The 13,630-nt window shown below is 43.8% G+C and overlaps 1 protein-coding gene across 2 annotated transcripts in view; it reads right to left on the reverse strand.

Moving 5' to 3' along the window:
* Positions 1-13,630, reverse strand: part of LOC136620814 (two pore calcium channel protein 1-like) — a 46,608-nt gene that overhangs the window by 12,179 nt on the left and 20,799 nt on the right. For both annotated transcript variants that reach the window (XR_010791177.1, XM_066595812.1), the window contains exons 9-15: positions 12,217-12,418; positions 8,064-8,208; positions 7,798-7,983; positions 5,939-6,003; positions 5,534-5,621; positions 4,474-4,543; positions 4,030-4,249 (exon numbers count right to left, since the gene is read on the reverse strand). Coding sequence is in view for 1 of the 2 variants with exons in the window: in XM_066595812.1 (XP_066451909.1) it covers positions 4,030-4,249; positions 4,474-4,543; positions 5,534-5,621; positions 5,939-6,003; positions 7,798-7,983; positions 8,064-8,208; positions 12,217-12,418 (976 nt within the window). In the remaining variant the exon portion in view is untranslated. The remainder of the gene's footprint in view (positions 1-4,029; positions 4,250-4,473; positions 4,544-5,533; positions 5,622-5,938; positions 6,004-7,797; positions 7,984-8,063; positions 8,209-12,216; positions 12,419-13,630) is intronic.

A 13,630-nucleotide genomic window follows, 5' to 3' on the forward strand; every position in this document is an offset into this window, starting at 1 on the left:
CTATTACTGGGGGAGGGGCTGCCTATTACTGGGGGAGGGGCTGCCTATTACTGGGGGAGGGGCTGCCTATTACTGGGGGAGGGGCTGCCTATTACTGGGGGAGGGGCTGCCTATTACTGGGGGAGGGGCTGCCTATTACTGGGGGAGGGGCTGCCTATTACTGGGGGAGGGGCTGCCTATTACTGGGGGAGGGGCTGCCTATTACTGGGGGAGGGGCTGCCTATTACTGGGGGAGGGGCTGCCTATTACTGGGGGAGGGGCTGCCTATTACTGGGGGAGGGGCTGCCTATTACTGGGGGAGGGGCTGCCTATTACTGGGGGAGGGGCTGCCTATTACTGGGGGGGGGGGCTGCCTATTACTGGGGGAGGGGCTGCCTATTACTGGGGGAGGGGCTGCCTATTACTGGGGGGGGGGCTGCCTATTACTGGGGGAGGGGCTGCCTATTACTGGGGGGGGGGCTGCCTATTACTGGGGGGGGGGCTGCCTATTACTGGGGGGGGGGCTGCCTATTACTGGGGGGGGGCTGCCTATTACTGGGGGTGGGGCTGCCTATTACTGGGGGTGGGGCTGCCTATTACTGGGGGGGGGCTGCCTATTACTGGGGGGGGGCTGCCTATTACTGGGGGGGGGCTGCCTATTACTGGGGGGGGGCTGCCTATTACTGGGGGGGGGGCTGCCTATTACTGGGGGGGGGGCTGCCTATTACTGGGGGGGGGGCTGCCTATTACTGGGGGGGCTGCCTATTACTGGGGGGGGGCTGCCTATTACTGGGGGGGGGCTGCCTATTACTGGGGGGGGGCTGCCTATTACTGGGGGGGGGCTGCCTATTACTGGGGGGGGGCAGCCTATTACTGGGGGGGGGCAGCCTATTACTGGGGGGGGGCTGCCTATTACTGGGGGGGGGGCTGCCTATTACTGGGGGGGGGGCTGCCTATTACTGGGGGGGGGGCTGCCTATTACTGGGGGGGGGGGCTGCCTATTACTGGGGGGGGGCTGCCTATTACTGGGGGGGGGTGCTGCCTATTACGGGGGGGGGCCTGCTAATTACTGGGGGCGGGGGCTGCTAATTACTGAGAGCGGGGGCTGCTAATTACTGAGAGGTGGGGGCTGCTAATTACTGAGAGGTGGGGGCTGCTAATTACTGAGAGGTGGGGGCTGCTAATTACTGAGGGGTGGGGGCTGCTCATTACTGAGGGGTGGGGGCTGCTCATTACTGAGGGGTGGGGGCTGCTCATTACTGAGGGGTGGGGGCTGCTCATTACTGAGGGGTGGGGGCTGCTCATTACTGAGGGGTGGGGGCTGCTCATTACTGAGGGGTGGGGGCTGCTCATTACTGAGGGGTGGGGGCTGCTCATTACTGAGGGGTGGGGGCTGCTCATTACTGAGGGGTGGGGGCTGCTCATTACTGAGGGGTGGGGGCTGCTCATTACTGAGGGGTGGGGGCTGCTCATTACTGAGGGGTGGGGGCTGCTCATTACTGAGGGGTGGGGGCTGCTCATTACTGAGGGGTGGGGGCTGCTCATTACTGAGGGGTGGGGGCTGCTCATTACTGAGGGGTGGGGGCTGCTCATTACTGAGGGGTGGGGGCTGCTCATTACTGAGGGGTGGGGGCTATTACTTGGGGGGGGATAAATTATATGCTGCCCTATGTGTGTGCTGGGGGGGAGGTAGATTATATACTGCCCTATGTGTGTACTGCCAGGACATTCTAAATGTCATAATTAAATAAGAATGCACTAAACTCCAACTCCCTTCATAACCCCGCCCCATATAACCAAAGCCCCACCCATGTCCCGCCCAACCCTGCCGGGCCTTGTAAAAATGGTTTTGCTTGAAGCCGGTCCCTGGTGCCAAAAAGGTTGGGGACCACTGCTATAGGCAGAGCCATGAAAGGGTATAGGCAGGGCTATAAAAGCTATAAAGATCATTCTATAGGAAAAGCCATAAAGCCCTATAAGCAAAGTCATAAAAGGCAACAAGCAAGGCTATAGGCAGAGCCATAAGGGCTATGAGGCCATAGGCAAAGCACAGTGTCCATAGGTCCAGAGTAAAGTCTAACCATACAAATGCCTGGTCTGATTATTGAGTGCACATATAACCATCCTCATAAATTGTTCATTCTTGTAGGGTTAAGGCAAAGGCAGGAATCAATCCCTTAGGCTTGATCCACATGACAGTATATACGTAGCTATTTACCTGCGTATATACGCCGGCCATCTGATAGAATGCATTGAATCCAATGCATTTATTCACATGGCCCAACGTATATACACAGGTAAATAGCCACGTATATACTGTCATATGGATCCAGCCTTAGGCAGGGTAATTCTACTCTGGACTGGCTGGAGATCCACTCAGAAAATGCTAATTTCTTCCCCCAGCTCCCCTGCTTCAAACAGGGATAATACTAGGCACATCGCCCAGGGTAGTACAAATATTAGGCACATCGCCCAGGGTAGTACACACCTGAACTCCATCTGATGATGAAAGCACTCCAAACCTCTAGTTCAGGTGCAACAACATAGGGCAGTACCCTACCACCACTGAAGGTTTCTCCGATAACTGCAAGAAAAGGATCCCATGAGGTAGAGAAAGGGACTTCCCTCCATAACCTCCAAAGACAGGAGAGCATAGCATCTGCTGCAGGAAATGAGAGGATGATTCCAGGCTTACCCAGGGCTCCTAATAGAGACTTTTACCGGAGACAGGTAACCTCTCATGCCATAGAGTTTGGGAGCAAGACCGTGAGAGATCTGGAAGAATCCTTGAAATAGCAGAGACAGCCAAAGCAACAGCTACCTCCTCTAACCTGTCTTATGGACAGGAAACAGGAACTGAGGAGGTTTAAGGATGCTCCAACCTTTAGGCCTCCTTCCCACGAGCGTGACGGGCTCCGCAGCGTAATATTCCGCTGCGAAGCCCGTCACGGCGCCCCCCAGATCCCCTATACTTACCTGCGGGAGATAGCGTGAAATCGCTTCCCCGCCCACCGCCGCGCGTCACCGCCCGTCACCGCCCTCGCGTCACCAGCCGTGTCACGTGCACGGCCGGCCGTGTCACGTGACGCGGCCGGACCGCGTCATTTGGCGTCATATGACGCTCGGCGGTGGGCGGGAAAGCGTTTTTTCACGCTATCTCCCGCTGGTTACAGCGGGAGATAGCGTGAATGGACGGCTTCCATTGACTGCAATGGAAGCCGTCAGTGCGTACAGCCCGTCCTCACCCGCAGAAAATAGAGCATGCTGCGGGTGAGGACGGGAGAAATCGCGGTGCGTAATTCCGCGGTGGAATTACGCATCGTGAGCATTGTGCTATTAGGTTCAATAGAACCTAATAGCTGCGGGCAACGCAGCGGATTTTCGCCGCGAATTACGCGGCGGAAATCCGTTCGTGGGAAGGAGGCCTTAAAGAGATCTGAGAGGTTTATTAAATAATAGAGTTGGAAGGGACCTCCAGGGTCATCTGGTCCTACCCCATCCCATCCCGTTCAGGTTCCCTTCTGGATGGAAGGCGATCTTTCACTGGTGCCGTCATGGGTGTAAGGTAAAATGTATGGTAACAAAGCCTTAGGTTTTCATGCATATAACATATTTGAAAAATTGTAAAATAAAAAAATTTGTATTTTTTTTAAATAAAACTTTGTCAGTGTGCACGTAGGCGTTTGAGAACTAAAAAGGTATATAGCTTAAAGGTATGAATCTGTACAGCTTTACATTGTTTTTTCTTTGTTTTTTTAAAAACATTAAAAGTATTCATCGAGCAAACTTTTTTGTTACTGGGGCCACTGGTAGCATCTTACAAACTATACCTGTCACTCTACTGCTACACTTGGGGCGTATGTCGAAAGTGTTGACTTTCTTCTGAATGCTACTGGAATGAGTCTTTTAACCTAGCTATATATTTTCTGGAGGGGACGGAAATCGGAGCACCTAGAGGAAAAGACATTATAATTATTATATACGGCTGATGTTCATACACCGATTTGCAAATTATACTGATAAAAAAAGGGTGCATCAAAGAAAGGATATCATGCCACTGGTTAACCACAGTCAGCTCCACTAGAACAACAAAGGCAGAACCCAAGTTGTTGAAGTTATTCTTGCAGTATTTGTTTTTGGCAAAGGACGAGCCCCTCAAGGCTTCTGCTCCGCACTCCTGTGCATAAGGCTCAGAGGAATCCTCCGGAAAGAATTTGATTTTGTTCTTGAAAATTTCCATCCCAATAATGGCAAAAACATAATATATAGTCTAAAAGAGAAACAAGGTTTTTTTTAGTGCCATAATGCAGCATAGAGCCTCAACTGTAACAAGATAGCAAAACAATATTGCATGTATTTGCGTGCTACAATTTCCCCCTTCTCCAATTTTAATTCTACCAAGGTGTAAACATCAAAAATAGACACAACTGTAATTGTTACACTATATTTATTGTCTAACTATACAAATCAGAGAAAAAAAAAAAAGATACATACTAAAATAAGGCCACAAAAAGTCAACATCGTTGGAAGGATGTTTATCAATGTGTTCATGATGACACGAAATCTGCAAGAAACAGAGGAGAAAACTGTAAAAAGGGAAGGTTCAACCTTAAAACACCATCTAACATATCAGGCCATCAGTGGGGTCTATGTCTTGTGAACCCCACAATCACTAGAGTAAGATAGAACCCATGCCCGATCATTTTCAGGCTCGGAGGTCTGCAGATCTAATTAAGTGAACCTGGATTTCAAATACATTATAGTGAACAGGATATTCTGACTACAGACATATTTTATACCTCTAAGTGAGATGAAAGGCACATTGCTCCCCCAAATGCAATAGCCCCTTAGTTTTACTGACTGGTGGAGGTCACAGGGCACAGATTCTCACCAGCAACATCTTTTGAATAACTCTGCAGCATTTGAGAAGATCCTTAAAGGGGTTCTGGCATTATAAAGAAATAATTCTATACTTACCTATTCCTCCCCTGTCAGTCTACTTACCTGATCTTCAGCTCACCTATTTTCTCCTGTCTCCTGCAGTCCGGGGGGAAGGGTCACCTCACCTTGATCTGCCCGATTCTTCTCCTTCCTGTGACGTTATGTACATTGCCGGCAGTCTTCTGCCTGTCAGCTAATGTACGTTACATCACAGTTCACAGGCCAGCAGGGGGAAAGCCGATCTACAGAGACTGCTCATGTAAGCGGTCTCTGAAATAGATTGCAATTCCTTCCTAGCCAGTGAACACTACAGCACAGGGATGTGACCTTCACTGACCTGGCCGGAAGGAATGTAAGGAATGCCAGCTTCATAACAAGACAGCCAGCATGTGCGGTGTGACCCAGGACACTGGAGAAGCTTAGCGAGAAGAAGATGTGGTAAGGATTTTGACAGGGAAGAAATAGGGGAGTATAGAATTTTTTTTTTTTATGACAAAACCCCTTTAAAAGGGGAATCTTCTGTTAAAAAGTTTGTCATGTCATCAACCAACGTACGTTTGGTCTGAATTGGTCTAATGGTATGTGATGACACATAGTTAAGAATTAGTAATACCTCTGAATGCTGTCAATGATTCTTATGAGCCGGAGAACACGAAGGATGAAGACAATGTCTAGAATTTCTTGGCTTTTGTACAGACTTGCTGCGAAGGAACAATATTAATCAATTAGCTTTCAGGTCAACTATGTGACAGTATCCCAACCAATACAGCCAACCACAAAGGAAATGCTACAGGTAAGACTGAAGAATTTGCCATGGTATGCTGTTGCTCTATATGTGGTTCCCTCTTACCGCATACCATGAATACAGTTCAACTATTCAAACAAAATAGTGTTATTTAATCAATTAATTATCTCAAGTATCATAGAAAATATAACAAACACAAGATAAGCTAATGTCCATTAATTAAAAAGTTGGTATATTACATATAGATGATGTAAAACAGAACTGTACACGGACCTGATTTCAGCGCAGTGTTCACGGATGTAGCAATAAGAGCAGCAATGATGATGAAGGTGTCAAACCTTAAATAAAAGATACACCGTAAGGACTGGGTGACAGCAAACAGTTACCCATTAAAACAGTGGCAGCGCAGACTCGAGCACGATGCGTGGCACAATTTGGTGATACTCTTTGGAACTGTAGTGTCGAGGTATTCTAGCCTAAAAGGCATTTTTATTAAACATGGCTGGACCATTGTACAGAACACCCTTATTTCCTTACAGATTGTAAGTTCTTGTAAGCAGGACCCTTTAGTTTTATTTGTTAATTACTTTGTTACTCTGTAATGGCAAATTGCAATTCCGACAATACATGTACACATACAAAGAGCTGCAGAATATGATGGTGCTATACTGTTATTATTAATGCTACAGGGGAAGAATAGATCTGTAATACGGGATTCAGTAAAATATTGCACAATTTTTGCCTCTATATGAAATTGGAAGGGATACAGAAGTACAGAATGACCCCATAGAGTTGTAAATGAGACAGTTTGCACGACGCCCTAGTCTGAGAAGTTCGGTTTGACAGTCTATAATAACATTGGGAATTAAACATGGGGATGAACACAGAATGAACCACTAACGTATAATTTTTTTCTCCACCAAAACATTTTTTGAAATATGAAAAATCACTGCCAATACCAATTTCCACTTCCTGTAACTTTAACAAGATTTAAATAGAGAGTTCCAAATGTACATTTGTACACAAAATATCCTCTTTAACAAGCCTGATGAGGTTTAGGAGTACTTTAAAAGGGTTCTGTTATTAGAAAAAAAACATTATACTTACCCATTTCTTCCCAGGCAATCTTCTTACCGATCTTCTCCTGGCTCCTCCAGCCAGCTGGATCCTCTTCTTCCTGCTATGTAGCGTCCATTCACTACAGTTCACTTCCTGCAAGGCACTGAACACTACATCACCGGTGATATTGCATTCACTGCCTAGCAGGGAATGCTGAACACTACATCACTGGTGATATTGCATTCACTGCCTAGCAGGGAATGCTGAATCATGTGCAGCCTGCTTTAGCACAACAGCACGAACTATTGCCACGACTGAGCATGCACAGTGTCTCGCAGCGAGTGTTCATATAGTATAAGGACACTCGCTGTGAGACACTGCGCGTGCGTAGACGCGGCAATGATCTGCAGGCTGCCAAGGATTCAGCCTTCTCTTCTACGCAGTGAACACTATGTCACTAGTGACATAGTGTTCACTGCCCTGTAGGTAGTAGACTGTAGCGAATGGATGCTACATAACAGGGAGAAGAGGATCCGGCCAGCTGGAGGTGACTCAGACTGGAGGAGCCAGGAGAAGATCGGTGAGAATATGTGGTAAGGAGGCTGTCTAGGGGGAAATAGGCAAGTATATATATATTTTTTTCTAATCTCACAACATGTTTAATTATTGTAGTCCGCAATGTACAGTATATTAACACATTACAAAATACAGATATGGATTTGCACAAAACAGTAAATTTCCAAACTGGTTTGGAGCCAGTCTCAAGCAGAAGGAGGTGGCGTTACATAGGTCAGTGATTTGGGATTCAAATCTTGGGAGGCATTTGTAACCCAGTCTAAAGTAAGCTCCTGGAATAGCAAAATGTATTACATTTTTATTTCTGTGCTTTATTTGGTAAGATTAGCGTAATAGCTGCATGACATCACGTTACTTTTTCACTATTACTATCCTATACTACAATGGATGTATTGTGATGATGCAGCACACGTCCACAAAAACTTCAAGATTTTATAATGTTTATTACTAAATTTAACAGGATCAAAGTCTAGAAATTTATAGCAAAGCAAACTTACCAATTCCAAAACTGGCTCTTTGCGAAGAATGATCTGGGATCGTACGTGTAAAGTTTGAGAAGTATCTCTATGACATAGAGGGAGAGGAACACCCACTCTGCATTGGATATTAATGGATTTTTGTCATCCAGGGCAATGAAAATGGCATTTACTACAATGACGACATCAAAAGCATATACAAAGCCTCTGAAAGAGAGAAATCAGCTTATCAAGTCTGCAAAACAAGTCGGAGTGCAGAAATTGTGAAAGCTATTAATTCTACTTACTTATGAAGGACAACCTTGCGGATAAAGCGACTTGCTGCACATCTGTACAGGTGAGGCATCCAGCATTCAAATGGATGCATACGAGCCTTCATAGTGATCACTTGAATGTTCAGCAAGTCAGCCAAGCGTATAAAAGCTTCCTTTCCTGAAAGATATTGACATGAAACATTATCAAGTCATTACGGGTTATGAGATTTCATTCAAATTAAAGACGAATTTGAATAGATTTTTCTTTTCCAGCTTCTTTTTCAGTTGACCATCATTTTGGTATTGCTGTATCATACGATGGAGTAAAGGGCCCCCAGCATTTGATAGCCCTTGTTTGCTACAAAGTCCCACAATAATGAGGTGATTACAAGGGGTCCTGCTGTTGGGATCCCTTTAATCAGTGGTAATATGTTCAATTCCCCAATAGTGTCACCACAGGGAAAATGAAGCATAATAAAGTCTACAATCAAGCCAAAGAGCTGTTCGTAAGCAGCATGGCAATGGTGGGTCCTCCAGAATGAGAAAGTATTTGTAGCTTCTCATCACTTTCACTAATTGATGCACCCAATTCTCTATTGATTCAGAATTCCCTACTAAAAAGATATTTGGAAGTTGGATTTTTGTGAACCCCTTTTTCACATGAGCGATATTCTCGCACGAGTTTTATGCGATGTGCACAAAACTTGCACAAATGGGCATGCGAGTGTGATACAATGTTTCCCATTGAAGTCAACGGGAAAACACTTGCGATCCTTTCATGTGCTTGAAACATGATATTAGATAGATAGATAGATAATTATCATAGCCAAATAATTAAAACTTAAGCCATTTGTAACTTTATTTCAACTGATTAGAACAAAAATATCTAAAAGGACTCCGAATGTCTGTCTCTTAGGCTAGGGCTACACATTTTTTCCCCTTTTGTGTGAATTTAGCTACTATGATTTCAGAAATTGTTATTCTTCGTCTAATGAAAAGTTACTGTATACTTTGACAACTATGTTCTGGACATACAGGTTCAGAGCTTATCAGAAGACAAAACTGGTAGGTTGAGCCAATGTTTATATAATAAGTATAAGCAGCTTTAAGGGCCATTTGCACGGGACGATTATCTCAAAATTCGTTCAAATGAACAAAATTGAGTGATAATCATCTAGTGTAAATGCAAAAACATTATTTAGTATTTGCTCACTATTTGTTAACCTTGACTTCTGGTTAGCATAAAAAAAACAAAAACAACAACAACAAAAAAAAACAAATCAAATCGCTGGCTTCTCATTCTGTATACAAGCTCCCCACTCAGCACTTCATATAGAAGGTGAAGCGCTAAGTGAGAAGCCAGCGGGAATTCTGCGATCCAGCGGTGATGTCAGGACTCATGCAGTCGTTTAGACGACTCTTGGCCTGTCTAAATGGGATATTAGTCTCTAACTCCACAATGCATTGTATCACAAACGGCAGATAGAAATATTCAGGTAATTTTAGATTATCTTGTCATAAGCAAAAAAAGACTGTTTACTGAATGGTATTTCTATAAAGCCAGAACCAAAAACACAAGTGGTATCTTCTACAAATAGTGCCGAAGCCCGTTTGCACCTTAACAACCAACTCATTTTTTTTTTAGTGTTTTTCATCGTTGCATTCCTAGAGCCATAACTTTAATTTTTCCGTCGACATAGCCAATGAGGGCTTGGTTTTTTGCAGGACAAGTTGCTTTTTTTTAATGGCAACATTCTTGAGTAGATATAATGTACTGTATAACTTTTATAAAAAAAAAATTTTTTGAGGGATGGAGGGGAAAAAAAAAAAAAGGAAATTTTGCCATTTGTTTTTTGGATTCCATTTTTATGGCATTAAATGTGCAAAATAAACAAGATATTATTCTCTGGGTCACCACGATTCCTGCGATGCCGAGTTTATACAGTTTTTTGTATGTTTTGGGATTTTTGTACACAAACCCTATTTTTATTTTTTTTATTTTTATTTATTTATTTTTTTTAAAGGTCTGCTTTTGTGTTGCCACATTCCAAGAACCATTGTATTATTATTTTTCCAGCTCTAGAGAGGCTTGTTGTTTGCTGGATGAACTCTAGTCTTCATTGAATTTCTTGGGAACGTATTACATTTTAATTGCTTTTTATTCTATTTTTTTCTTGAAGAAAGATTAACAAAATGTGCAATTCTGGCATTTTTTAATTAATTTATTTTTAATATTTCTAATGGCGTTCACTGTGGAGTATAAATAATATGTTCAATGAATTCTGCAGGCTCGTATGATTCTTTTTCAGCTTCTTTGCAACTTTTTTAAACTTAAAAAAAAATGATATGTATTTTTTGTTTATCGCTGCATTCAAAAGACGCCTAACATTTTTTTTTGGTCAACTGTGCTGTGAAAGGGGTTTTGGTTTTTTTTGCAGGATGAGTTGTACTTTTTAATAGCACCATTTGTTCATCCATGCAATGGTTTGATCAATTTCTATTCCATTTTTTGTAAGGCAAGATAGGTAATTACGAACGCAGTGCAGAAACCACTTTTTTTTAAAAGAGGGAATGGTGGGGTTTTAACATTTTTATAATTTTTCTTTTTTTTTTTATTGTTTTTTTATTAATACTTTAACTTTAGTCCCACTAGGGGACTTGATTATCACCATACGTTATCATTCTTCTAATACATTACTATACTTTAGTATAGCAGTGCATTACAAAGCCTATGAAGCTCAACCTCATACTGAGCCTCATAGGCCACTGTAGTTGGCAGACCCGGAGGCTATATTCCAGCTTCTTGAGTGCCATAGCAACCCTTCGGGACATATCACAGGGTCTGATAGATGATAGGGGGAGCTCCCTCCCTCTGTCAGCCTTTTATATGCCACGGTCGCACTAACTGCAGCATGGAAAAGGGTTAAACAGTGAGGACCCATGGCTTGTTGCATCCCTGCTGTTAGAGCAAGCTATTATCCAGCAGCCAAGCACCCACTCTCCCTGGCATAAGAGACCCTCGCCACATTTCTGAAGCAGCTGCCATCAAAAGACGGCGCTGCAGAATAAAGCCCTTTAACGGTCACTGTCAAAAGATGTATGGGCAGTTGTTAAGGGGTTAAAGGAAACCTGCAGTAACTATAAAGCACTATAAATTAAGTTATGGTGCTTATAAATTAGGTGACAGGAAGTCCGGTGAGCTGTGTCATACTCACCCGGTCCCCTGTTCCTGCAGTATTCCCTAGCAAAGTCAGTGTGCACATCTCCAATCAAAATACTAATGCCCACCTGTCCATCCGTGAGTGAGTTACATGCTCTGCTCCTGATCACATGACTGTGACGTCATCACAGGTGCTGTAAGCACACGGCTGCTGTCTAGGTGTTTGTTAGTATTCCATAGCAACTGAGGCGGCAGGGGGTTTATAGGGGATGAAGTTCGCCCGTAATCTGCACAGGGATGAAGGACCTGTGGTGACGTCACAGTCATATGATCAGGGGCAGAGCAAGTAACTCACTCTGGACGAAGGACCTACGATGCCATCAATGTCGTGATCAGGGGCGGAGCATTTAACTCACTCACTTGGGATGAAGGACCCGTGATAATGTCACCGTCATGTGATCAGGGGTGGAGAATGACAGTGACGTCATCACAGGTCCTTCATCCTGAGAGCTGTGCTGCTTATGATCCCTGTTATATGGGATGAAGAATGTATGGAGCAGAGGTGTAGGTGATGTACATGTAGTAGAGCTGTGTGTGCCGTGCATGTAGTAGAGCTGTGTTGCGCCACCAGAAACACTGGTACTATAATTTCCTAATATGTACTAGTAAATCTCTATGAGGGATGTTTGTGCAGAAAGAGTCAAGCTGCTGGGGTGAGAAAGACTGCAGAGGGACACTGCAGGTACGGGTAACCAGGTGATAATGATACAGCTCCCCATACTCCACATCATCTAAACTTGGTTTATGGTGCTTATAGTTGCGGACATGCTCCCTATAACTCTGCACATGCAGCACCTCATGGTAGCTTTACAGAGTCTCCTTAAGGAACCACATAGCTACAGAGCACATGGCTCTACAGTCTGCCTGAGGCCTTAGGAAAAGAAAGTAGCAGCAGTGACTGTGAAGACACTAGTTTTGAAAATACAGATCTGCAGGGTCGCAGCTTTTTGTAACAATCTTCCTTACCTACATGTCTTTGATAATCTTCTTTAGACACTCTTAGGAGAAGTTGTCTGTGGGAGTTACTGATATCTGGAGCCACCAACTTTACTAATTTTAGCCATGTAGTTTCGGAAATGACAAAATCTGATCCTTCCTGTACCTTCAGGGCATTAAAGGCATCTACCATCTTGCGTCGCTTCATGTAAGCCAATTTACGGATCTCATTCTGGAGAACACATAAGAGTTAGTATTTAATTAAATCAATTAAATATCATTTGCTAATAAGTTCAGATCAATTTACTTTTTAGTTAATGATGATCCATTCTGTTTTTCAATGCAGTTCTCTAAAGCTAAATAAATGTATCAATATCCAATATTCCATCACCAATCCTAGCAATAAATGGAGCTGTAACCCTCCGCATTCCTTCTTTCTATGCACCTTATATTCTCCCTATCTAGCCATCTACTAATTGCCCTTATCAAACTTTTACAGTGGTGAATCCAGCCTGTTGCATGTTCCAATAGAACTATAATGGTTAGTTTATGACCTAGGCTCTCAACCTACAATATATGTAGCCCATGGGGTACACGCTATGTCTCTAGGTGGTGCTTGCACGGTCCTCATGCAGTGCTTTTAGTAGGAGCAGCACCATTTGTGATTATACACTTGAAGGTACTTTTATGTAATGTTTTCAGTAGGTAAAGCTTGGCTGAGAAACATTGAGAGATACTGTTCTAAGACACGTAAAACCCAACAACATTCCTTCACATGCCTGCCCTTTAATATACTGGATGAGTCAAAAAGTACAGTCAACAGATATTTGGATACAGCCTTTAGACTCACAATCTATAAAACCAACAACTTTACAATATCATTAAAAGGGGTGTTCTGGTAAAATGAAATTATTCTCTACCTTCAAAATAAGGAATTATTATTTGATTGGTGGGGATCTGACTGCTGGGATTCCCACCAATCCTGAGAATAGGGGTCCCATGTACCCTCAAATTAACAGAGCAATAGCCATGCATGCTTGCTACCGCCTATTCATTTCAAGGGGACTGCCAGATTTAGCAAAGTTCAAGCACTTGCTATCCATGGCACTCCCACTGAAACAAATGGAGCAGTAAAGACCCCTCCATTCATTTGGGGGTACATGGGAATTGGTGGCGGTCCCAACAGACTCTTCACCAATCAGATAGTTATAACCTATCCTGTAGGTAGGGCATAACTTCTTTTCATTGGAATAAGCCTTTAAGGGTGGTTTCACCTCTGCGACTCAAAATGCTAGAAGAAAAAGCGCTGCATGCAGTACTTTTTCTTCCATCCAAAAGCCAACTGGGCAGAAAGCGGGCAGACCCAATTATAGTCAATGGAGTCCTTCTAGAGATGGAGACTTTTGGCTGTGGGGATTCCCCTTTCCTGCTCTCTGAATGGAGC

The sequence above is a fragment of the Eleutherodactylus coqui genome, chromosome 3, assembly GCF_035609145.1.
Source record: "Eleutherodactylus coqui strain aEleCoq1 chromosome 3, aEleCoq1.hap1, whole genome shotgun sequence".
Classification (NCBI taxonomy): domain Eukaryota; kingdom Metazoa; phylum Chordata; class Amphibia; order Anura; family Eleutherodactylidae; genus Eleutherodactylus; species Eleutherodactylus coqui.